Genomic DNA, 26,311 nt, shown 5'->3' on the forward strand with positions numbered 1-26,311 from the left:
ATGTAACTAGAACAGGGCGATTCCTTACACACCCCAACCTTGGATTGATCCAAAAACCCCAGTTCTTGGAAATAACATCTGCCTTTCATTGTGACTAGATTAACGTGTCAGTGTGGACAAACTGTAAATGCTAAGCTATTTTCCAGACACTCATTAGAACTGAAGAAGTGGCTTGGATCAGCTACGAAACATCTTCGATTTGCAGAACAAGTCCATTTGAATGTAACCAAATGCTACTTTATATATTATGACCTGGATAAATGAGAACCTTCACAGACACCATAGACAAATTACTTCAATTTGTAACGAACAACAAAACCTCATGTGTAAAAGACAGAAAACTCACGCTCTTATGACATCTTCTTGGTAAAAAATTGCACGCACGGTTTCAACAGGCTTTGATCGACGTTTTGGTGGATACACATAGGTGGGTTCTCTTTTTGGTGGAAATGCAGCATACACATCATACCAGATTGGCTTCTCATTTTGCTTTATCACTCCTGCACGGGCCAAATCTCGTGTTCTAAAAAATAGAACAATATAGAAATTTAAAGAATGCAGAAATAAACAGCACAATGTCATGTACTCATATTTTTTTTCTTTTTAATGAAGAGACTGCATACATATCAAAATGCTACTGCAAATACAAACAGAACAATTAAGTAAGGCAAAAGGTAATGAACATATATACAAAAATCAATATCCACTAAACGTTCAGTAAACCAACATCTAAAAAAAACTGTTATGGGTTATTGCATTTTGCATATTGTTATTTGTACCACCTTATGAAATATGCCCAAGTTCTGATGCCTGTCTATGAGGCTCTCTATGAGAATTCAGACCTACTAGGGTGAAGGACGTTTTACCATTAAATTTACATTGTAAACATCTGTCAGCACAAGGACACACAAGAAAACATTTGCTGCCTATGTGTCACATTCATACTGCAACTCAACCTAGAGATGTGTTAAAATGCAGATATGCTGCATTTCAATGCAACCTGCAATGCCAAATCCCATGAAAAAGTACAACACTGCTGTACATTGCTATGAATGACGTGTACGTTTTGTACACTTCAAATAAAGTTTGTCCATAACAAACAAACAAAACAAAATGAAAAAAGGAGCTGTCTGATGTGCTGAATCATGCACCACAATGCCGCCTACCACAGCTGGAGCAGAGAGCTGCTGGATTGGTAAAGAGGCAGCTCTGTGTTCCAGTGTGAATTCACCATAAAGAGCACAGAGGATAAAATTAAGATGACTATATAGCATTCCTCTGCATTTTTCAGAGAGGGGAAGAAAGGATAAAAAGAAACTAGAAAAGCTACAATTTCTGGGGAAATTGTGTGAAGTGTTCTTGCCTCCACCAGTAGTCTACAACTGGAGTGGGCAGAGTAACTGGGTGGAGTGGCTTGAGTAACTGTTGTGTGGTTGGAGTGGCTGGAGTAACTGTGAAAAGGTTGGACTGGGCAGAGTAACTTTATGGAGTGGGCAGAGTAACTGTGTGGAGTATTTGGAGTGAGTAAAGATAGTGGACATTACACTAACCAATTGATCAAATTTAAAAAGTGCACATGGCAAGCTTGATAGGGTGAGAAATGTATTTCAACTTTTATTTTTCAGCTCACACTCTAGCTTTTGTCACTCTGCTGCCTGCTCACACACTTGGGTTCCTATGGCAACTCATTCTACAGCAAGGGCAGAGAAGAGCGGTTAAAAACAAACTGCTCCAACTTGCTCACTTCACTGGCGGTTGCCATCTTCAAACGGTTGTAGTTTAAAAATTATAAATCCTACACCAAAGAGCTTTATATTGTGAGAATCAGACCTACATTTGGATGCATAGTATGTCTCTGAAATATTAAAAATGAAGGCACAGTCGTAGTTTAGAAATTGCCCTTTAAATTTGAGGTGGCTAGAGTGCAGTTTCAATGAATGTCAATGGGCGGCGCGAGTTGCAAACAAATGGCCATATTGTGAAAACTATCAGGACTATGGCTTAGCTGTGGACATTTTTAGTGGCAGCAGGGATAGCTGAACGTTTTGATATAATATTTGTGTAGGTGGGCTTGAAAATGAGGGAGTGATGGCAGTTTAGAAATCATGTCCTGATTTTTCAGCTCACACTCTAGCTTTTGTCAGCTCCCACTCTAGTTTTGAACATTCCGCCATTCATTCCTATGGGACCAATTTCACCACAAAAATGCCGATATTTCGTAAACCATTTGTAATCACTATTTCCAGATTCAATAAATAATTGCAAATCATCACAACCAAAGTCTTCTTAATTAGATTTATGGATTTAATCAAATGCTTCTATGTACTTCTATTATAGTGTATTTGAACTACTGAGTGTTATGTACTTGGCTAGGTTTACTCATAGTCCCAGCAAAAAAAAAAAAAAGTTCTAGCAATCATTTAAATAAAAAATGGTTCTGTGGGTGGGCGGATCATGGTCTGTCCTGGCTAGGCAAAATCTATTCTATTAAGATGACCACGCCAACTTTTTTAAGTGTTCTTGCATGGCAAGACCACTTACTGTTATCTCACATATATATTCTTATTATTATAGCCAAATTTACCACCCTAACTCCTCCCACAGTTTTTACACTACATAGACAGTAATATACCGAAACGTGCGGATTGTTTTCGATTGGTGTGCTATTACTTTGTGGAACGTTTCACCGAATGGTTCAAGAAATATCTGCGTTTTGTGGTGAAATTGGTCCCATAGGAATGAATGGCGCAATGTTCAAAACTAGAGTGGGAGCTGACAAAAGCTAGTGTGAGATGAAAAATCAGGATATGATTTCTAAACTGCCATCACTCCCTCATTTTCAAGCCCACCTACACAAATCTTATATCAAAACGTTCAGCTATCCCTGCTGCCACTAAAAATGTCCATAGTTAGGCCATAGTCCTGATAGTTTTCACAATATGACCATTTGTTTGCAACTCACGCCGCCCATTGACATTCATTGAAACTGCACTCTAGCCACCTCAGATTTGAAGGGCAATTTCTAAACTGCGACTGTGCCTTCATTTTTAATATTTTAGAGACATACTATGCATCCAAATGTAGGTCTGGGTCTTGTGATTCTCACAATATAAAGCTCTTTGGTGTAGGATGTATAATGTTTAAACTACAACCGTTTGAAGATGGCAACCGCCAGTGAAGTGAGCAAGTTGGAGCAGTTTGTTTTTAACCGCTCTTCTCTGCCCTTGCGTTAGAGTGAGTTGCCATAGGAACCCAGGTGTGTGAGCAGGCAGCAGAGTGACAAGCCACTCCACGCAGTTACTCCGCCCACTCCAGTTGTAGACTACTGGTGGAGGCAAGAACACTTCACACAATTTCCCCAGAAATTGTAGCTTTTCTAGTTATTTTTGTTCTTAACAATATCGATAGTATGGTTGGACCTCTCCAGGTTTCAAGCCAAAATAATTAGATGCGTTTTGGTCGGCAAAGGCTATAGATTGTCTAAACAGGTTCTTTTTACACACAAAACAAGGGGTGGTCTCGGCCAGGGACGGACTGACCATTTGGAAACTCGGGCACTGCCCAAGGGCCTGGGGTCAGTAGGGGGCCCCATGAGATACCCCTGGTAACTTTTTGATAGGCTTTTTTGAGCAAGGACACAGGGGCCCATGAGATGCCCCTGATACCTTTTTCATAGGCTTTTTTGAGCAAGGACACAGGGGCCCCATGATCCCCTATTGCCCGGGGGCCCCATGAGTTGTCAGTCTGCCCCTGGTCTCGGCCTCCCGCATCTCGCCTTATATTATCAGGCATCCCAACTTGCACCGTTCTCGGTGGTATACTCTCGCATTAAAAAACCTGAATGGATAAATATGCATAGAATGGCGGTATGATCTATCCCTTTGGACTTAATCAAATGGCAGCCCTCATACCACCGGTCTTAGCCCCAACATTATCACATTCCCTAGCTGAATTTGACAGGGTGCAGAACAACAGTAACCTCATATCACCCTTCTTTCTGTTATCTCATACCTTTAACAATCTGGCTTTCCCTTAGATGTTCTAAACACAATCCCTGGGAGAACTATATGGGCAAGTTGGCCATATTTACTGTGAGAGTTACATTTATGTATGGGCAAAACAATTTTGTACATTTTAAATTTTCCTTCACTTCCTATCCCAAAATCACAAGAGGAAGTTAAAGCAGATCTCCTTAAATTCCCCACTGGAAGATTTCCCCGTACCCCTTAAAGTGTTACTAAACCCACAACAGTAAAATCAGTCTGTATATGCAGTAAAACATGCTTGTTATGCTCACTGTGGAACCTAAGAGGGTAATGCTCCACACTGAGTAAAAAAGCTGTTTGATTCTGACTTCTATGATCCGCCACTTCTTTTACTGTCACCAATCCATCTACCATAGTACAAAGCAGCAGGGGCAACTCTGCACATGCTCTGTTTGGTTAGTTTGTTCCGTCCAAATATGTAAAACAGATTTTCTAAAATCACTTAAAAGGATACGTTCACCTTTATACAAAAAATAATAAACCCACATTTTTTTTTTGCAGGTAACAAAAATGTGTATTTATTATTTTTTGTTATAGGAGCCTGTAAACCATTTCACCATGCAGGTCTCCTACAGATCTGTCAGTATATCTACTTGCCCATACGAAATGTACAGGCAAGCAGATATACTGACAGGAAGAGTCAATGAACTACCACGGCGCTCCACAGCACCGTGGTGGTTCATTGAGAACTACAAGCGCACAGCCTCTAAGGCTGCCGGGACTTGTAGTTTCTCATTCACAGAACACAGTGAATGAGTGACAAGGCCAGGCGGGTGGAGCACCGCATGGCCACGTTCTTTTTTTTTTTAATTTGACAGCTGAGGGGGGAGAAGTTCCCCTGCTAGCTGTCAAAGCAGGGACCGCTGCAGGTGTAACATGTTATGAAAAGTGAACTTATCTTTTAAAGTGGTTCTAGAGGCTGAAGATTTCTTTACCTTAAAGCATTCTCTATCAGTCACAGCCTGGGAGGACAGAATGGGGGTGGGGCCAAGCCATGCTCCGTGTGTCAATGGACACACAGAGTGCAGCCCGAGAGCGAGCATGCACGAGTGCCCGCAAAGGAAGAGGAGCCAGGAGTGCTGGCAGGGGACCTGAGAAGAGAAGGATTGGAGCTGTTCTAAGCAAAACCATTATACAGAACAGGTAGGAATAGAATGTTTGTTAATAAAAAAAAATCATTTAGAATCACTTTAACGAGTAAGACAAAATATGTCTCTGACCACTTCAGACACACACATCATGAGAAGGAGGCTGATTTACACTAGATTTTGACAAATCACACTTCATGACATTGGTCAATATTTAGCTAATGTACTTTTTTGAGCTGCACATGTAGAATAATGGGACTCTGAGCACTGTTATGCTTTGGGAATCATGAGACAAAATGCTGTTTATGGGGGCTTCTACTGTGTGCGTGCAGTAAGCCTGTGTCTAGTTAACACCAATGCAGTGTGCATTTTGTCTGTTTTGTAGTGCATTTTGCATGCTCACTTTTTTTCAGCATTTTTGTTTTGTTAAAAGGGGGAATGTTTTGGTTCCTGGGCAGAATAAAAGTGCAGCAAAAACAGACTACATGTGTTTCAGCAGCATCTCCATTGAACTCTATTGTAGCAAAAACACTGCTTTTTACATTTAGCCCTGGTTTACACTAAAGCTGTGCGGTAAAGGCATTGCAATCGTACGGTGTCCATGTGATCTGCTACAGGTGTGAATGTTATGTTAGTGGTTGTGAAGGCTGAATGTTTTTTACCTTCATGCATTCTATCCAAGAAGATAAAAAATCCTTCTGTTTGCAGAAGCTCCCTCAGCCCCCTCAATACTTACCTGAACCTCATTGCAATCCAGCGATGCGAATGACAGCCTCGTTTGTCCCAGGTCTCTGCCTCCTCATTGGCTGAGACAGCAAGCGGAAGCCATTGGCTCCCGCTGCTGTCACTCACAACCAGTCAGCTAATGAGGAGAGAGAGGAGGTGGGGCCAAGCCGCAGCTCCGTGTGTGAATGGACACACAGAGCAGCGGGTGCCCCCATAGCAAGCTGCTTGCTGTGGGGGCACCTGACAAAAAGGATGAACCAGGAGAGCCTGAGGGGAACACAAGAAGAGGAGGATCCAGGCTGCAAAACCACTACACACAACAGGTAAGTATAGATATGTTTGTTTAAAAAAAAAAAAAAAATAATTAACCTTTAGAGTCGCTATAACCACTTGCCAACCACGCTATAGCCAAATGACGGATACAGCACGGTTGTCCAGTTCTGGGAGGGCGTCATATGACACCCTCCTGCACATCCTGGGGCCCGCAGCCGCAGATCTCCATGATCGCTGTGTCCTATGGACACAGCTGATCACGTGATGTGGTAATAGGCCAATCACAGCGGCCTTTTACCACGTAATCAGCTGTGTCCAATGACACAGCAGATCACTGGTAAATGCAGTTGCCGGTTATCTGCTGCACTTTCCTCATGCGGTCACAGTGTGAGGAAAGTACTGCTGATAACCGGCAATTGTCAGAAGACGGATCGGCACTGATGATCAGTGCCCAGCAGTGCCACCTACAAGTGCCCAGAAGTGTTGCCCACCTGTGCCCATCAGTGCCTAGTAGTGCCACCCACCTTTGCACATCAGTGCCTCCAGTCAGTGCCCAGCAGTGCCACCAGTCAGTGCCACCCATCAGTGATGCCTATCAGTGCAGCCTCATCAACACACATCAGTGAAGGAGAAAAAGTACCTGTTTGCTAAATTTTAAAATAAAAACAAAGAAAAACGTATTTTTTTCCAATTTGTTGCTCTTTTTTTGTTTATAGAGGCGAGTAAATACCACCAAAAGAAAGCTCTATTTGTGTGAAAAAATTAGAAAAATGTCATATGGGTACAGTGTTGCATGACTGAGCAATTGTCATTCAAAGTGCGACAGCTCTGGAAATTGGCCTGGGCACAAAGGGGGTAAAAATGCCGGGTAGGCAAATGGTTAAATCAATGACACCCCGTAACAGATCACAAAATGCATTGCGATCACCAGAATTTGCATCGCATGGGTGCGGACACCCATGGGATGCGAATCAGGTGTGGGGGAAAAAAAGGGTCCTGCACCTTTTTGATGTGGATATGATACGATTTAAGCCATACAAAATGTATGACTCAAATCGCACCGCAAAGACATTGCATGTGATTTGCACAGGAATGTGGTGCGGTTCCTGTGCAAATCACATGTGATGTGCCGCAACGCATTCGTTTGAACCAGGGTTTAGCAAAGTCCCTGACCCTTTCCAAAACCGCAGCTGCTGAAAGAAAGCATAGGTATGAATGTGTCCCATAGGAAACCATGTTAGATGGACTGTAGTGTTTCTGTAAAAAGTACTAATAAAACGCATCGGTGTAAACCAGGCCTATGAGTCAGGGTCAGCACCAAATCTGTTCATTTTTATCCTGGGGGGGCTGTTCTTTGAAAACCAGTGAAAAAAAAAAGAAGGAAAATAAAGTGTAGTTCCTAACCCTCCACCTCCAGGGTAAGGTCAACGTTTTCAAGCACTGATCTAAACCGTTGACTTTGTGCAGAACACTCCAGATCTGATAGGTCCCTGTTCATAGATGGTCTTACCGTTAAATATTTGTTTAAATAAACAGAATGCATATAAACAGGTTTCGATAAAAAGGAAATGCGTGCATTTTCCACGAATGTCTTTTTTTCTATCAGAAATACCTGGTAAACACAGTCCCGAGTCTCTCCAGCCGGCTTCCTGCCATGCTCCAACCAAACACCCCTGTGCTCTCTGTCACATAGCTCGGCTATCAGGCTGTGCAGAAATTGCAGCATACACCAGCGGACATCTTTACTCCTGGAAGAACCGATTGCTGCAATTAGAGATCCAAGTTACAGCGCTACTGAAAAAACAAAATACATCCGAACAACCTAAAACATTTAAATATAATATAAACAACTCAAAATGAGAGTTACACCCAATTATAAATTGGCAAGCGTTTCCCATAAAAAAGATGGAGAAAATGCAAACACCTCTCTAGTACGAGAAAGGCATATTAATCAATAATCGAGTGCACCGATCGATGAGATCGGTGCCCTTCAGCGAGGGGTCATATAACCACCGGATTTTTTTTTTTTTTCTAAATAGAATCACGCTTCGACTTACTATACCTATAGCTTCCAATTAAAATGGATTTGGTTTTATTACTGTGAATCTGCCAATTCGCTTTGGTCTTCAGGAAGATGGCTCACAAGAGAGAAGGTTTGCTTGGCCGTCATTGCAGTGTCTTCAGCCAATGGGGAAGAGGTAGGCGTTTACTAGTGAGTTTGAATTGTTCAGTGCAATATAGCCCTTCCAGCATCTTCAACGGGGAGTCCAGGACACACAATTGGCGAGGTAACGTACCGCATTGCCCCTCACTGCCTTAACACCTCACACCTGACGACGGAACTTCCAGTCAGGAACCAGCCAGCTGATAACCTACCTGTATATTCTGTGTGTATTCATACAGGTAGCACCCAACATAGACTGAAGTAGCTGCACGTACACTATCCTTGAACATATGTTATCGGTAAGCAGTGTCAGGTATGAGCTCTTCACTGAGACCTGGTCCATGATACAACATAGACTGAAGTAGCTGCACATATACCAGGGGACTGACAACTCATGGGGCCCCCGGGCAATAGGGGATCATGGGGCCCCTGTGTCCTTGCCCAAACTCAAAAAAGCCTATGAAAAAGGTACCAGGGGCATCTCATGGGGCCCCCTACTGACCCCGGGCCCTTGGGCAGTGCCCGAGTTTCCAAATGGTCAGTCCGCCCCTGACGTATACTATCCTTGTACATATGCTATTGGTAAGCAGTGTCAGGTATGAGCTCTTCACTGAGACCTGGACTGGTATGAGCTCTTCACTGAGACCTGGACTGGTATGAGCTCTTCACTGAGACCTGGTCCATGATACAACATAGACAGAAGTAGCTGCACGTACACTATCCTTGAACATATGTTATTGGTAAGCAGTGTCAGGTATGAGCTCTTCACTGAGACCTGATCCATGATACAACATGGGCTGAAGTAGCTGCACGTATACTATCCTTGTACACAGTGGTGTATTTTGGTTTTGTGCTACCCTAGGCAAGATTAAAATCGGGCAACCCCATCTAAATCTGTCCCTCCCTTTGCTGTTTAAGATCCACCTCTTCAGGACAGGAGCATGATGGAGGGCAGTGTGACATGGGGGGGGGGGGTGTCACGGGACAGGAGGGAGGCAATGTGATGGGGGGCCGCAGGACAGGAAGGGGGAAGTGGGATGGGGGGGGCAGCATGACGGGGGATATCAGGACAGGCGTAGGCCATTTGGACAGGTGGGGGGGTAGCAGGACAAGAGGGAAGCAGCGTGATAGGGGGAGGGCAGCATGATAGGGGGCAGCGTGACGGGTGGGGAAGCAGAGGGACAGGAGGAGGAGTGCAGAATGACAGGAGGAGTGCAGAGGGACAGGTGGGGGGCAGCGTGACGGGGGGCATGGGACAGGATCAGGACAGGAGGAGCACAGAGGGACAGGTGAGGGGTAGTGGGACAGGAGGAGCGCAAAGGGACAGGTGAGGAGCAGAGGGACAGGTGGGGGGCAGTGTGTAACTATTACGGTCTGTTTCCTTAAAAAAAACATTAGTCAATTTCTTTGGAACCCTTAACAATAATACTTTGAACATTAAATTAACCTTTGATTATAGTAAAAGCAGTGTGAATTTTTTGGACCTAACATTAATAACCTTGGACGGCACTGTAGTGACTTCTTCCTTTTTTAAGGAAACAGACTGTAATAGTTACATTCCCACTAGTAGTTGTCATCACCCGTCATGGCTTTCAAATATACCTAAGGGTCAATTCCTGAGGATTAGAAGAAATTGTACTTCCATAGACACCTATTTATCACAAGCATCTGTGCTAAAAAACAGATTTATAGAAAAAGGATATGATGAATCACGTCTTATCCATACTATGCATGAGGTAGCAAGTATGGAAAGAGAATCCTTGCTTGCTGATAATATATCACAGAGGCCACCTAAGATTTGCCCCTTTGTTACTACTTTTTCCAGACAATTCAAAACCATTTCTAGGATAATTAACCAGAATTGGAAAATTCTTAAAGCAGATCCGGTTCTAACTAAGATCCTGCCAAACAAACCTGAGATTACTTATAGGAGAGCACAATCTCTTAGGAACTTCCTAGCCCCTAATATTAATTCACCTAAGAATGTCTCCTTTCTTGATAATATGATTGGCTTTTTCCCATGTAACAAATGTATCATATGCACCTGTAATGGGAAAAGGAAAAAGAGAGTTGAGAACTTTACATCCACTAGTACTGGAAGGACATTTAAGATTAATAATTTCATATCATGCTATAGTAGACATGTTGTGTTTCTTCTGCAACATCCTTGCAAAAAAACAGTACATTGGACGTACTACCAGGAGACTTAGAGATAGATTACGGGAACATGTTAGCAACGTAAAAAAGGGCTATAAAGAACATTCGCTCCCAATGCATTACAGGACCCATCATAATAGAGACCCATCCTCCTTGACATTTGTATTAATCGATTATAGTGCAAGCCCATTGGAGGGGCACTAACAAAAGGAGGACAGTCTCACAGATGGAAACTAAATGGATTTTTCAGATGGAGTGCATGCGCCCGAAGGGGCTTAATATAGAACTGGATATCAATAGTTTTATAGATAATAGTTAAACTTTTTTATCATTAATATATTTTATCATTTTTTTATTACAGTCTCTATACAGTTTAACATACACTTTATCTGGAATTTACATCATTTTTATTAATATTTATTTTTATTGGGTTGTCATATGTCATGGCGAAGTCTCTATACAGTTGCAAGAAAAAGTATGTGAACCCCTTGGGATTACGTGGAGTTTTGAATGAATTGGCATAAAATGTGCTCTGAACGTCATCTAAGTCACAACAATAGAAGAACACAGTCTGCTGAACATAATACTACACAAACATTAGATGTTGCCATGGTTTAATTGCACATAACATGTAAACATTCACAGTGCAGGGAGGAAAAAGTATGTGAACCTTTGGACTTAATAACTGGTTAAAACCTCCTTTGGCAGCAATAACCTCAACCAAACTTTCCTGTAGTTGCAGATCAGACCTGCACAACGATCTGGAGTAATTTTGGACCACTCCTCTTCACAAAACTGTTTCAGTGTAGCAATATTCTTGGGATGTCTGGTGTGAATCGCTCTCTTAAGGTTATGCCACAGCATTTCAATCGGGTTGAGGTCAGGACTCTGACTGGGCGACTCCAGAAGGCGTATTCTGTGCTGTTGCAGCCATTGTTTTGTTGAATTACTTGTATGCTTTGGGTCATTGTCCTGTTGCATCACCCATCCTCTGTGGAGCTTCAGTTGGCGGACAGATTTTCGTACGTTTTCCTGCAAAATGTCTTGATAAACTCTGGAATTCATTTTCCCATCAATGACAACAATCCGTCCAGGCCCTGAGGCAGCGAAGCAGCCCCAAACCATGATGCTCCCTCTGCCATGTTTTACAGTGGGGATGAGGTTTTGATGTTGGTGTGCTGTGCCTTTTTTTCTCCACACATAGTGTTGTGTGTTCTTCCCAAACAACTCAATCTTGGTGTCATCTGTCCACAGTATATTTTGCCAGTAGTGCTGTGGAACATCCAGGTGCTCTTTTGCAAACTTCAAACGTGCTGCAATATTCTTTTTGGACAGCAATGGCTTCCTCCGTGGTGTCCTCCCATGTACTACATTCTTGTTTAATGTTTTCCTTATTGTAGATGTGTCAACAAAAATGTTAGCATGTGCCAGAGATTTCTGTAGGTCTTTAGCTGACACTCTGGGATTCTTCTTTACCTCATGCAGCATTCTGCGCTGTGCTCTTGCAGTCATTTTTACAGGACGACCTCGCCTAGGGAGAGTAGCAACAGTGCTAAACTTTCTCCATTTGTAGACAGTCTGTCTTACCGTGGACACATGAACATCCAGGCTTTTGGAGATACTTTTGTAACCCTTTCCAGCTTCATGCAAGTCAACAATTCTTGATCGTAGGTCTTCTGAGAGCTTTTTTCTGCGAGGCATGGTTCACATCAGACAGTGCTTCTTGAAACCAGTAAACCCAAAACAGGTGTGTGTTTTTTAAGGGCAGGACAGCTGTCAGCAACACATCCAATATCATTACACTGATTGGAGTCAAGGTTGGCTCACTCCTGGCTCCAATTAGCTCTGGGAGAAGTCATTAACCTAGGGCCTCACATACTTTTTCCTCCCTGCACTGTGAATGTTTACATGTTATGTGCAATTGAACCATGGGAACATCTAATGTTTGTGTAGTATTATGTTCAGCAGACTGTGTTCTTCTATTGTTGTGACTTAGATGACGTTCAGAGCACATTTTATGCCAATTCATGCAAAACTCCACGTAATCCCAAGGGGTTCACATACTTTTTCTTGCAACTGTATATGTATATATAATTTTTTATATATATACAGTCATGGCCGAAATTGTTGGCACCCTTGATATTTTTCCTGAAAATCAAGTATTTCACACAAAAAAGGTATTGCATTAACACATGTTTTGCTATACACATGTTTATTCCCTTTGTATGTATTGGAACAAATATAAAACAGAGGCAGAAAAGCAAATATGACATAATGTCACACAAAACCCCAAAAATGGGCTGGACAAAAGTATTGGCACCCTTAACTTAATATTTGGTTGCACACCCTTTGGAAAACATAACTGAAATCAGTCGCTTCCTATAACCATCAATAAGCTTCTGACACCTCTCACCCGGAATTTTGGACCACTCTTCCTTTGCAAACAGCTCCAGGTCTCTCTTATTGGAAGGACACCTTTTCCCAACAGCAATTTTAAGATCTCTCCACAGGTGTTCAATGGGATTTAGATCTGGGCTCATTGCTGGCCACTTCAGAACTCTCCAGCGCTTCTTTGCCATCCATTTCTGAGTGCTTTTTGACGTATGTTTGGGGTCATTGTCCTGCTGGAAGACCCAGGATCTTGGACGCAAACCCAGCTTTCTGACACTGGGCCCTACAGTGCGACCCAAAATCCTTTGGTAATCCTCAGATTTCATGATGCCTTGCACACAGTCAAGGCACCCAGTGCCAGAGGCAGCAAAACAACCCCAAAACATCATTGAACCTCCACCATATTTTACCGTAGGTACTGTGTTTTGTTCTTTGTAGGCCTCATTCCGTTTTCGGTAAACAGTAGAATGATGTGCTTTACCGAAAAGCTCTATCTTGGTCTCATCTGTCCACAAGACGTTTTCCCAGAAGGCTTTTGGCTTACTCAAGTACATTTTGGCAAACTGTAGTCTTGCTTTTTTATGTCTCTGTGTCAGCAGTGGGGTCCTCCTGGGTCTCCTGCCATAGCGTTTCATTTCATTTAAATGTCGACGGATAGTTCGCGCTGACACTGATGCTCCCTGAGCCTGCAGGACAGCTTGAATGTCTTTGGAACATGTTTGGGGCTGCTTATCCACCATCCGGACTATTCTGCGTTGCAATCTTTCATCAATTTTCCTCATCCGTCCACGACCAGGGAGATTAGCTACAGTGCCATGGGTTGCAAACTTCTTGATAATGTTGCGCACTGTGGACAAAGGCAAATCTAGTTCTCTGGAGATGGACTTGTAACCTTGAGATTGTTGATATTTTGCCACAATTTTGGTTCTCAGGTCCTCAGACAGTTCTCGTCTCCTCTTTCTGTTGTCCATGCTTAGTGTGGCACAGACAGACACACAATGCAAAGGTTAAGTGAACGTCTCTCCTTTTTATCTGCTTTCAGGTGTGATTTCTATATTGCCCACACCTGTTACTTGCCCCAGGTGAGTTTACAGGAGCATCACATGCTTGTAACATTCTTATTTATCCGCAGTTGTGAAAGGGTGCCAATACTTTTGTCCAGCCCATTTTTGGAGGTTTGTGTGACATTATGTCGAATTTGCTTTCTTTCCTCCCTTTTTTTGTTTTGTCCCAATACACACAAAGGGAATAAACATGTGTATAGCAAAACATGTGTTAATGCAATACGTTTCGTGAGAAATACATGATTTCCTGGAGAAATATCAAGGGTGCCAACAATTTCGGCCATGACTGTATATATATATATATATATATATATATATATGTATGTATGTAATTTTATCGCTATTTTATTTATATAGATGAGCTATCCATATTTTAATATCATATATTTTATATAATCCTTTTTATTGCTTTTTATGTTTATGCTATTTTGATATCCATTTACGGACATATATTTATTTTTTTTTATTTATTATGGGATGTATTTTAGTTTTAACTAGAATAGTCATCATTTTTATATATGTGCATCATTGTATTTATTTGACATATAGCCTCATTATGCACAGGATCACCAGGAGTATTCATATTTATATATATTTTATATTTCCATATTGGAATTTGTATGAACTGTGGCCACCTCTGGACCTGATTATTAAAGTCCTTTTTTGATGTTGGCTACAGTGATAACTTTAATTAAGATTAGTATGTCCAGTGTGTCCGCATTACAGAATTGTCTTTGCGATAACACACTTTTCCCTGGTGATCTCTGTTGTGCTGTCTATCTCCGCAAGTCCGACATGAAGGCGTTCGCGCATGTGCCATCGGCCAGGGCTACACTAAGATGGCGCCCATCGCAGAGACATTCAGCACTCGGAAGATGGCGCATGATAACGGCGCATGCGCCATCTTCCGTATTTAAACAGGTCATATGTGTCCACCACTGTAAGCTGCACCCCTATGACTACGAGCAGTTGCTCGAAAAGCGTCAGGGAGAGCTACAGCAAGTAGCCACGATGGGCCCCGGCGGCCATCTTATTTACTTTATAGGTCCGTATTGGTCTGTCAGTACTTCTCTTTTTTGTACATGTGCCTGCATATGGAATAAACATCCTAAGGATACTGCACTATGTGGCCCTCTCTGTTTTTTTTTGGTTTTTTTTGAGTTGCCATGGGAACCAGCTACGTTCACAGAGCAGCCACATCCATCAAAAGGTTACCTCCTCAGTGTGACAGTACCACCAGGCAATGAAAGTTACTTGACCAGATCAGACCAGTTGGATGTTACCAGATGTCCTGTGGTTTTCTATCAATGCGCATTGAGATTGCGTATCTGGAGAGTGCGCAATCTTTACATATCTTGTCACCTTCTCCACGGTTCCAGCTACTGGATATCTGAAGATCACTTGAGATCTTACCAGCACCCCTGTTTTGGACTTATTTTATTTTATTTATTTTTAGGTTTAACACCTCCTTCACTTCTATAGCCACCATTCAGTGGCCTATTTATTTGCACATTATCACTATATTTGCAATTTATTATAATATTTGTGGATTCTCTTTAGCGCTGCACCCCTCCTTTTATTTTGTTTAATATTCGCACACTGTTCTTTGCACTCTAAATATGTCAGATTGCAAGGGCATCTCCTGTGCACAGCCCTCTTCAGATCACCCCACAGATTTTCTATCAGATTCAGGACTGGGCTCTGGCTGGGCCATTCCAAAATGTTAATCATCTTCTGGTGAAGCCATTCCTTTGTTTTTTTTTTGTTTTGTTTTTTTTTTATTATATCTTTTGTTAAATTTTTTTCATTACAAAAATCGTCTTTATGTCAAACAATCACAAATACACAAAATTCCACAAAAATTAACCTATTCCCTTGCCCTCTCACCAACATTCCACCTCCCCCATTAAATTACCCCTGTCCCTATTCTTTACTTCTAGATCCTCCTCCTATATTTTTCTGTCTAAATTTATGTCCCTTTTATCATACCTCCTGTCTCTTTCCTTCATGTAAACCCCATCCAACATTCAATCAGACTCTCCCTACTCTTACCACCTTATACTCCTACCACTTCCAAATGTCTTTTGGATGTTTTGAAGTCATACCATCTACTCCACATTTTTCTGAATTTTTCTATTTTATCTTCTTCCATAAGATAGAACTCCTCCATTCTATTTATATATTCAACTCTATTTATCCAATCCTTTATTTTGGGGGGCTCTTGGGCCTGCCAGAATTTGGAAATAAGACCCTTGGTTGCACTAATTAGATGATATAATACACTATTTTTATATAGTTTCACTGAAGTCTCAGTATTATGAAATACACAAACCCACTGGTCCTTCTGTATGGTACTCCCTAGTATCTCCTGTATATATTGGAATATTTCTTGCCAATACTTCTGTATTTTAGGACATTCCCACCATATGTGTGCCATTGTTCCCACACCCCTCCAGCATAAAGGTGAAACATCTAATCATTGTTTATGTGCAACACTCGTGTAATATACCATCTCGCCAAACATTTATAGTTCATTTCAACTGTATTCATATTCATGAATGAGAATCCTCCATAGTGTAATTCCATTTATTGTGTTTCAGTAATTCCATTTATTGTGTTTCAGATAGAAACAAGCAGTCAAACCACATGCTATGGGTGTAATTTGCATGGGTTTCGGGTGTAGCAAGATGTCATCCACGCTGAAAATACGTCACCACGTTCCTACGCGTTGCGTCCCGTTTATCACGTGTCTTCCTCTGAGGAATATATTGTGATGGTGCGCAGCGTCAGACCCCAGCCCTTCTCACCAACTCGTGACCGAAGGACCAGCCGATCTCGCAACGCGCTGTCACTTGCGTAACAATGCCACTCTAAGCTGCGCCCTGCACAAAGGTTTTCCAGCTCGCGGGACCACAATCTATGTGCCAGCAGCCTGAGAGCGATTGTTACTGGGTCTGGTTAATTGCGCAATTAACCCTTCACACTGCCACCACCACCTTTTTACAGAGAAGTTGGAAACTCCCAAATCTTAGCAGTAACACTATATTAATATAAGCGTCTAGCACACTTTCACCACAGACAGATGTATTCAGAGGATTATCACATACAGTAGCACTCTTCAGAGACAGGGATTCTTTAGTTTGCATTAAAAGCTTTAGAGACAGTTTCAACACTTTTCAGAAAATAGGATTTATTACTAAAAAGGTCAAAATGGTGCAATTATAATATTTACAGAAAAAGATGTAACAAACCTATAAAGAGAGAAATAAAAGAAAGAAGTTTCAGAAGGCAGAATACTTGCAAAAGTCCTTGGTTTGAGCTGTTTTGGCGGTTTTGCTACCACACTTATTTACTTGGTTCTATCTAAGATTATAAATGTAATAAGTGATTACAACCTTTTGTCTATACATGAATTTAGCCAATCCTCATGTGGCTATTACCAATAATGTTAATATCAAAGGATAACAACTGTGCAAAAAATAAAGATCTAATTTAGTTACACAGAAAAAGAAGCTTGCTATTAATCAAATACAACAAAATAAATAGTAGCCGGTATAACTAAAAGTAGTAATATTACTATGCAAATATAGAATGTTACCAATACAAAGAAAGATGACTATAGGAAATAAAGTTACAGAAAAGAAACAGAATAATACATTAAGCAGACATCCTGATGACTGCTCTTCCAAAGAGGCACGGGACAAAGAGACATAGAGCCGTTGGGGGTTTTGCTAAGGTGTTATATACATTCTGCAAAAGACCACCCCTAGACTCACCCACCCAAGTCTTAACCTCCAATGGTTGGGCTCAGAACACTGGTCAGAAGAACAGGAATTCCCAAGTGCCTTCCATCCCCCTCACCTCAATTGAGTCTTTTGAAGTGTCATCCCCCCCACAGTTTCAAAAGTTCACAATAACCTTCATGAAGGTGAATATTATTATAGGCCCAAGAAGGTGAAAAATGTATAGGCTCAAAATAGCCATCACAAAGCAGAGTCCAAGTGTCCGAACAAAAGGTTGCCTTTGCTCTCAAGATGGTTCCTGATCCATGTTAAAAGGAGAGATTTATTTTCTCCAGGCTGTCAGTCCTTTTCTATTATCTCAAAGGGGTGTCTCCTGAGAATAAATGACCAATCGTCCCTTTTGGGGATGGGTGTTTAGGCGGTAACCAAAGTTATGACCAAATCCCTTCCAAGTTGATACTAAGGTCAATAACCTTCAATAGGTGCAGGTAGCATCCTAGCAACTGGCAGATTAATATTTAGAATCATATTCCAAACACACAGATACCAAACTTTAGCATATCCTGCCACTCCGGATAAAATAAATTGCTTTCTACCCTCTTGTAGGTGCTACATAGGGATGTAAGGTGTCATGTGACACTCATTAAAATGACCTATCCGAATATATACTTCATATTAATGTGCCCAGTTCCTGCTGAAGTTTATGAATTTGTATGAAAAATGACTCGTGGAATGTACGATTTATGGCATGCTTTAGCCCTTAATGGCCCAACAGGTCATGACTGACTGAGTTATTGTTTTACGACCGGGCAGAGGAAAGTGGTTTTCAAGCAGACCTTCTGGAACCAGACTAATTAGTGGTTTACAGCCATGGAGCTCATCCAGCTGTCCATATCTATGATATGCACTTTTGACCCCCCCCCCCCAGTTCACTTACAGACTCACATTCCATTCAAAAGGGAGGAGGGAGAACAGGAGAGACAAAATGGCTGAGACCTAACAAGATGGCTTGTCATGTACAGCGTCCATGCCTCTATAGCTCACAATCGTCACATTTATTTTTTTATATATATAATGATCTAAGCCCCATCAGTGTGTTTTTTTTTTTTTTATTTGATTTTTCTTTCTTTTGTCCCATTTCCCCTAACTTCCTTCCAAAAAAGAATAGAAGAAAACTTTCCAAAATCAGGTAAATCTTCATCTTTATGGAGAGATCTGAAGTACAAACTTGCACTCCAGGATTCACACTCCAAAGGAATGAGAGAGCAGAGCATATGCATATGCACAGACTCAGCCTGAGCGTTTTTAACAAGCTGGTGTGCTGGGTTTTGGACGGGTTAGTAAAAATCTAGTCTTAGGCAGTACAGCAGGCACATATCAGAAATATGAAATGTTGGGTTTACATATTCTTTAACCAATAGCCATTTGGCGGCCGGCAAAATGCTGTAGATTTCCGGGGTGGACACCACATGGCGTCCTCCCGGGCATGCGCAGTTTTCACGCTTGCAAAGCCACGCAGCGGCGCGATCTGTCACCGGCCGTGTACCTCGGACAAGGCCGATGACAGATCTGAGTACTGGCCCCCGTTGCAGGTACCATGTGACCTGCTGTGACCAATCACAGCAGGTCACATGACAGTTGTATACAATGGATGGCTTCATTCATGCCATCCATTGTATACTAGTGTCTAGCTGTGAATGGTCACAGCGATCACAAGCACGTCATGTGATTAGCTGTGGCCAAATCACAGCTAAGCACAAAAAAAAACCCTGAATGAATCGATGTCATTCAGGTAAATGTTTGCTTATAGCAAAGTAATTCTTTGCTATAAGCAAATTGTGTAAAAAAAAAAAAAAAAATACTAATCCCTTCCCCAAAGTAGTACAATGTACCTATGGTAACATTGTACTACTTTGGACATAGTGAAATATGAAAAACAAATCTTCAAAAAAAGGAAAAATTTAATAAATTAAAAATAATAAAAAAAAGAAAAACAAAATATATATTTTTTTTTTCATACTGTCACCAGTCAGTGTCCCTGATCACCGTCATGCCAGTTATATGATGACGCTGTACTGCACTGGTAACAGTATGTAAAAAAAAAATTGTGAAAATAATTTTTTCTTTTTCCGAAAAATTATGACAAAAAACAATTAAAAAAACTCGCCATGCCTCTTATGAAATACGTCGGACTGTCTACTTTGCAAGGGGTCATTTGGGGGATATCTGTACTGTTCTGACATTCTTGGACCTCAAGAAATTAGATTGGCTGTCAGTACTTCAGGATTGATCGATATTCAGATCTATACCATAGTTTGTGAACTCTATAACTTTCCTACAAACTACAAAATAACACACTAATTTGGGTTATTTTCACCGAAGACATGTAGTAGAATACATCTCGGCCTAAATTTATGAACAATTATTTATTTGCAAACTTTTATAACAGAAACAAAGAAAAACGTGTTTTTTTTTTTTTAATTTTCTGTCTTTTTTTGTTAATTTAGCAAAAAATAAAAACCCAGACGGTGATTAAATACCACCAAAAGAAAGCTCTAGTTGTGTGAAGAAAATGATAACATTTTAGTTTGGGTACAATGTTGTATGACCGTGCAATTGTCATTCAAAAAGTGAGAGCGCTGAAACCTGAAAAATGGCCTGGGCAGGAAGGGGGTAAAAGTGCCCGGTATGGAAGTTAAGAGCGGAGTGAGAGCCTTTGGTTCTTGCTGCTGTCAGTCAAATCCAGTGAGCAGGGGGCAGGACCGAGCCAGTGGACACACGCAGTCCAGCTTGGGAGCATGCACGCATGTGCCCGCAAAGGAAGCAGTTTCCATTGGTGGCACATGGAGAAGAGGAGGAGCCAAGAGCTCCAGCGTGGGACTCCAGAAGAGATTTCAGAGCCACTCTATGCAATACTCATGCACCGAGCATAAGTATAACATCTTTTTTATTTTAGTACAAAAAAACTTTTAACCTTACAACCTCTTCAAATAATTACTTGTGTGTTTTTTATTTTCAGGCTTCTGCAAAATGGATTCAGGACTAAGTAAGGGTTTGTCAGAAGGTCTGGCTCAAATTGAAAAAACTTTTCAAGAAAAAATGAGAAGAATTTATGAGAAGGTAGGCACATATTTAATTTTGTTAGCATATGTTGCATAATAAAATATGTTCAGATGTCAAATGGAAAACTGGGAGCCATTTATCACAGTAATGAAATATGTGCAAAATCCATTAAAATAATTTCCAAAAGCAACACGCTACTGATTATATTTAAATCACATGAACACATCTGATTATCCTAAAAAAACAAACAAAAATAACTAGAATTTGAGTAATTATCCTGTGTGCTGGAAAATATATGCAAAACTGGATATGTCCCAATATGGCTGTGCAATCTCATCATATTCATATATTCATAAACCACCATGTGCATCAGTGATATCAAGTTCATGAATTAATAAACGTTCATAAATAGTATATGTGCAATCCGTGCATATTTCATGATGCAAAACACGTCACACTGATGTGCCACATATGATATCCCAGATAATTTTGGAATGCTCTCACCGCCTTTTTGGACCTATGTATCGTATAGGTCTCAAGCCTCATATAGCCTACCCCTAGTGGTAATATTCATCGCTCTTCTCTTCTCTCTTCTGTTCAGCCCCAAGGATTTTAGAAGGCTCCAATCTCCTTCAGGTTTAATAAACCTTGCAGATAATTGCTTGCAATCTTATATTCCAGAGCAATAGCCTGATCACATTTGGAGATTGCAGTCATTATAAGACATATCCATGTATTTTCAGTGATTTATAATGTTTGCATATATTTTATAGCACACCAGATTATTTTAAATTTCAGTTATTTTTTGTATTTTTTGGATTCTAAGGTTTGTTTATGTGATCTAATTATAATCAGTGGTACTGTACTATTTTTTTTTTTTTTTATTATTACTTTGACAGTGTGGAATCAGATGACAGTGTCAGCAGAGGTGAAAAGTTTTATATAGGAAAGCACAGGGGTAATTTTAAGGAAATTCTTTACTTGCAAAATCCATCTTAACAACTGAATGTGACTGATCAAATGAAAATCTTCAATGCTCACTTGGACTTTAAGTTTGATCGGCTAAGTCAACAACTTTTTACTGGGTTGACCAAACGGTAGTTCTGTGGATCCACAAAGAGTGTGGGGCAGTTATAGCTGAGATTTAAGCAAACAGTTAAATAAAAAGATAAATCTGAACTCTGTGCATATATTAACCACTAGCATACAGGGCACTTATACCCCCTTCCTGTCCAGGCCAATTTCCAGCTTTCAGCGCTGTCGCACTTTGAATGACAATTGCGCAGTCATGCAACACTGTACCCATATGACATTTTTATCATTTTTTTGTGACAGAGCTTTCTTTTGGTGGTATTTAATCACCTCAGGGTTTTTTATTTTTTCTTAAACCAAAAAACACAAAAAAATTTGGGGGGAAAAAAACGTTTTTTTCTTAGTTTTTGTTATTCAATTTTGTAAATAAGTGATTTTTCTCTTTCACTGATGTGTGCTAATGAGGCTGCAGTGATGAGCACTGATAGGTGGCACTGGTAGGTGGCACTGATGGGCATTGACAGGCATCACTGATGGGCACTGAAAGGCAGCACTGATGGGCACTGAAAGGCAGCACTGATATATGGCACTATTAGGCGGCACTGACTGGCACTGTTAGGCGGCACTGATGCACACTGATAGGCAGCACTGATAGGTGACACTGATTGGCATTGATAGGTGGCACTGACTGGCACTGATGGATGACACTGAAAGGCAGCTCAGATGGGCACTGATATGTGGCATTGATGTGCACTGGTATGCACTGATATGTGGCATTGATGTGGCACTGATAGGCACTGGCACGTGGCACTGACAGCTGGCACTGATGGACCTTGACAGGTGGCACTGCTGGGGCTACACTGATCATCAGGGCAAACTGATCATCAGTGCCCTGATGATCAGTGTACATGTCCCCTCCGCGGAAAGCTGATTACTGGCTCTCCTCTCCTCTCGAGCTGTCAGCGTGACAGCTCGAGAGGAGAGAAATGCCGATAACCGGCATTTCCATGTTTGCATGTGATCAGCTGTGATTGGACACAGCTGATCACATGACCGAGCCGACATCTTCGGCTCTTTCCATGATCGGTGATCCGCTGTGTCCGAGGGTGAGAATGGGAGGACGTCATATGACGTCCTCTCAGAACGAGAGAACCACCTTGCGCCCGTCATTGGACTATATGGCGGGCGGGAGGTGGTTAAAGACATAGTGGGATTGATTTACTAAAATTGGAGAGGGCAAAATCTGGTGCAGCTCTGCATAGAAACCAATCAGCTTCCAGTTTTTTTTTTTTTTTTTTTTTTGGTCAAAGCTTAACTGAACAGGCTGAAGTTAGGAGCATGCGCACAGGGGTCACTTAATCACAGAGCAGGTGCCGAAAATGAGCTGTGCATCCGTGGCACAGTGTACATTACCACTGACAGGTAGGGGGAAGTATTTATGACAAAAGAGACCATCAGGGTCTCTTCTATCATAAAAACCCTGCCTCTCCGTTTTATTTTGAGTACTACTTTTAATATCAGCTTCTTAAAATAACCAGTACAGCAGCTTTCACACTGGAAGAGAGATGGGCAGATCAGGAATTCAATCAGGTGTATACTGTATGCAAATGTGTACACAAGGAACATGAAGATAGTAAGTAAGAGAGAAGAGTGAGCAGAGATTCCCTCATCGGTTGTCTTCTGCTCTTTCACTCTCCGGGCAGTAGGCTTGGGACAGGGAGATTATACCACTTTATTTTTTTTGTAGTCTGTAACTTTAACAGAGAACACGGTGGCATCCACCCCCTGTCCTGTTTTTATGCTTCATTGTCGTTTACTTTGTATGCAAGTGTACTGTAGTACTAACTAATATTCCAAAATACATGTTGGTTAAATAAAATACACTATAATGATCATCTACATCATTTTGTTTGTGATGTGCCAATAAAACAATTTACTGGTTTCATATACTTTTGCAAGACTATATCACAATATAGTGTTACAAATCTTTCTGACTTTCCTTTAGTTAACATTTTACTTTCTCATTCAACTCATCCCCTCACGGTTCATTAACTTTTGTATCACTTGCCTCTCCCTTTTCAGATTGTAAGCTCTCATGAGCAGGGCCCTCCTGCCTTGTATTGTACTGTAACGAACTGCTGTCTCCCTTTTATTCTGTAAAGCATTGTGCAAACTGTTGGTGCTATATAAATCCTGTGTTACAAATAATAATTCTCTATTCACAGTATGATCATGCATTTGAAGATGATATAGTCGTGAATATAATTGACTTCACATGCAGTGCACCTGATGGTAAGTGTACATTCTAGATCAGGGTTTCGCAACTAGGGTTCCTCCAGAGGTTTCCTGGGGTTCCTTGAGCAATGAACAATTTCTGCTTCTCAGATAAGTTATTACTGACACCATTGATCTTTTTAGCTATCTGTAAGGGGATAATTATTTCCAATGAGCACAAGTGTAAGGAGCATTCTTCCCACTGACCATCACACTAATGTATCATGGGTTGTAGATGAAGGAATACCGAGGGCTGGGCCCACAGATTCAGAGGGTACATGATGCCACACAGACAGCGGTTCCTTTACAACAATTACATTTACTGAACAGTTATAGTGAACAAGTAGTTGAGCATACATAAACAGAATGATAACAGCGCATAACCATACAGTAAGAATAATATTGTCTAACACTAACCCCGTACTTGCAGACTTTTCCCCAATGTCCAGAAAGCAGCCTGGCTGCGCCTGAATGTTCCTGAGCAAGATATAACGTCGGGGTGCCCCATAAGTATTGTGCAATACTATTTGTAATCCAAAGGAAAGTGGAGTATGTCTCTTGTAACTTTCTGGTATATCCAAAAGGTCACTGAACACGTGTGGTGCGATGTGCTGCGGCAAAGTCGCACTTACAGTTCCTTGGCAGGCTCTTGGTGCTTTTTCCTGATCCACTGGTCCACTCCAGAACCAGACCATACAGTCACTTGTTTCCCGGTCTCGTCACGGTGAATCCTCCCTAGGTGCCGTCGCCAGACTCCACTGTGAGACGTAAATCCTCTTCCATGCTCCACACAGATTTTCCAGACATCCTCAGCATACACCAGCCAGACACAGACTCCCTGTCCCTTCCTGCTCTGCACCGGAACTCCTCCCCTTCCCAGAGAGTTTGTTATGCAGTAAGTAATTTCCTAATTGCAGCCTCAAACCTGCATTTATAGTTCACTATGACCCTTCTGAGGGTCCTACTCAGCCCCTAAATTAGCATTAATTAAACTTTATAAGGTAAATAAGCATTTGTTTTGTCTTAGTAAACTTCAATGCAAAATCGATTCTTGTACTTTACTGCCATCTACTGACCAAAGAGCATATTGCAGGCATATTACAGTTTAACATTGCACATCAGTATTTATCCATGCCCCACACCCTTACATAGATATAATCATTTTTAACTGGGGTCCCTGAGATCAGAAAGTTATTTCAAGGGTTCCTCTTTGTTCAAAAGGTTGAGAAAGGCTGTTCTAGATCATTAAATCTCCCCATCTTATTTTCCCGTAGTCTTCCAGGACAGTATTTGAGAGACAGAGGCTTCTCCTGCCAGGACAGAAGCTACATCTGTAGGTCAAAGGTTAAAAGGCAGTCCCTCTGCTGTCCTTATTTTTTATGTTTCCTTCATCTGGAGGTTGTGCATCACATGGTACCTGGATGTGAAGTCTCTAACGCTTGTGTGTGATCTGGATTCTTCTACCCCTCTCTTTAATATTTTTACCCCTTCATTGTCAGTGTTGGGGAATCTTCTGCCTGCGTCTGCCCCTATTGCTCGCCTCTTACAGACAGGGGGAGGACTGGCTGAAGGCCATATGACTGGATGGTACTCGCCTCCCTTTAGTGGGACTGCACCTGAATATTTGGTGGCCTTGTGTTTTTATTTCTTTTTTCAGTGGCCGCATAGCTGTAAGGAGTGTGTGTGTGTGTGTGTGTGTGTGTGTGTGTGTGTGTGTGTGTGTGTGTGTGTGTGTGTGTGTGTGTGTGTGTGTGTGTGTGTGTGTGTGTGTGTGTGTGTGTGTGTGTGTGTGTGTGTGTGTGTGTGTGTGTGTGTGTGTGTTGCAGTCCACAGAAAAAGAAAAGGGAGGGGTATGAATGTTGCATTTCCTGTTAGTCTTCTTTGATGGTTGAGTGTAGGATGTGAAGGAGCTGAAGGCTGTGTGAGGCATAGAGCCTGCTGTCTAGCTGACTTTGTTTTGCTTATTGCACTTTCCTTGTTCAAGGCCTGTCTATATACGCTTGGGAAACCTTGGTGTGGTCTTCTTTAGTGTTTTTTTTTTTCTTTTTTTTTTTGCCTTAGGCCAAAGCCCATGCAGGGGTGTGGAAATTTTTGCAAAAACTACTTGTCCAAAGGACTAAATTGGTGTCCCAATCTACTTGTCTCTCATGACAATCTACTTGTCCAGATAAAAAAAAAATGTTTTTAACCAAAACTGTATTTAAATTGAAAGTGATATTAGGAATGTTTTAAAAACAAAAGGGGTTTTATGGTGACTTAAACGTGTTATATTTTTAACATTTCGCTGTTT

At 41.4% G+C, this 26,311-nt stretch overlaps 2 protein-coding genes across 2 annotated transcripts in view; one reads left to right on the forward strand and one right to left on the reverse strand.

The window, feature by feature from the left end:
• The window catches only part of MRPS23 (mitochondrial ribosomal protein S23), a 36,403-nt gene extending 28,506 nt beyond the window's left edge, over positions 1-7,897 (reverse strand). Inside the window, exons 1-2 of the mRNA XM_089678527.1 lie at positions 7,746-7,897; positions 347-523 (exon numbers count right to left, since the gene is read on the reverse strand). Coding sequence (XP_089534653.1) covers positions 347-523; positions 7,746-7,789 — 221 coding nt within the window. The 5' untranslated portion in view covers positions 7,790-7,897. The remainder of the gene's footprint in view (positions 1-346; positions 524-7,745) is intronic.
• Positions 7,898-8,369: 472 nt separating this feature from the next.
• LOC149461311 (uncharacterized) overlaps positions 8,370-26,311 on the forward strand; it is a gene marked incomplete at its 3' end in the record, with an annotated part of 39,068 nt that continues 21,126 nt past the window's right edge. The window contains exons 1-3 of the mRNA XM_089678487.1: positions 8,370-8,421; positions 20,672-20,772; positions 23,973-24,039. Coding sequence (XP_089534613.1) covers positions 20,683-20,772; positions 23,973-24,039 — 157 coding nt within the window. The remainder of the gene's footprint in view (positions 8,422-20,671; positions 20,773-23,972; positions 24,040-26,311) is intronic.

Source organism: Staurois parvus, unplaced genomic scaffold (assembly GCF_062004578.1).
Source record: "Staurois parvus isolate SC_StPar_1 unplaced genomic scaffold, SC_StPar_1.0 ptg000206l, whole genome shotgun sequence".
NCBI lineage: Eukaryota > Metazoa > Chordata > Amphibia > Anura > Ranidae > Staurois > Staurois parvus.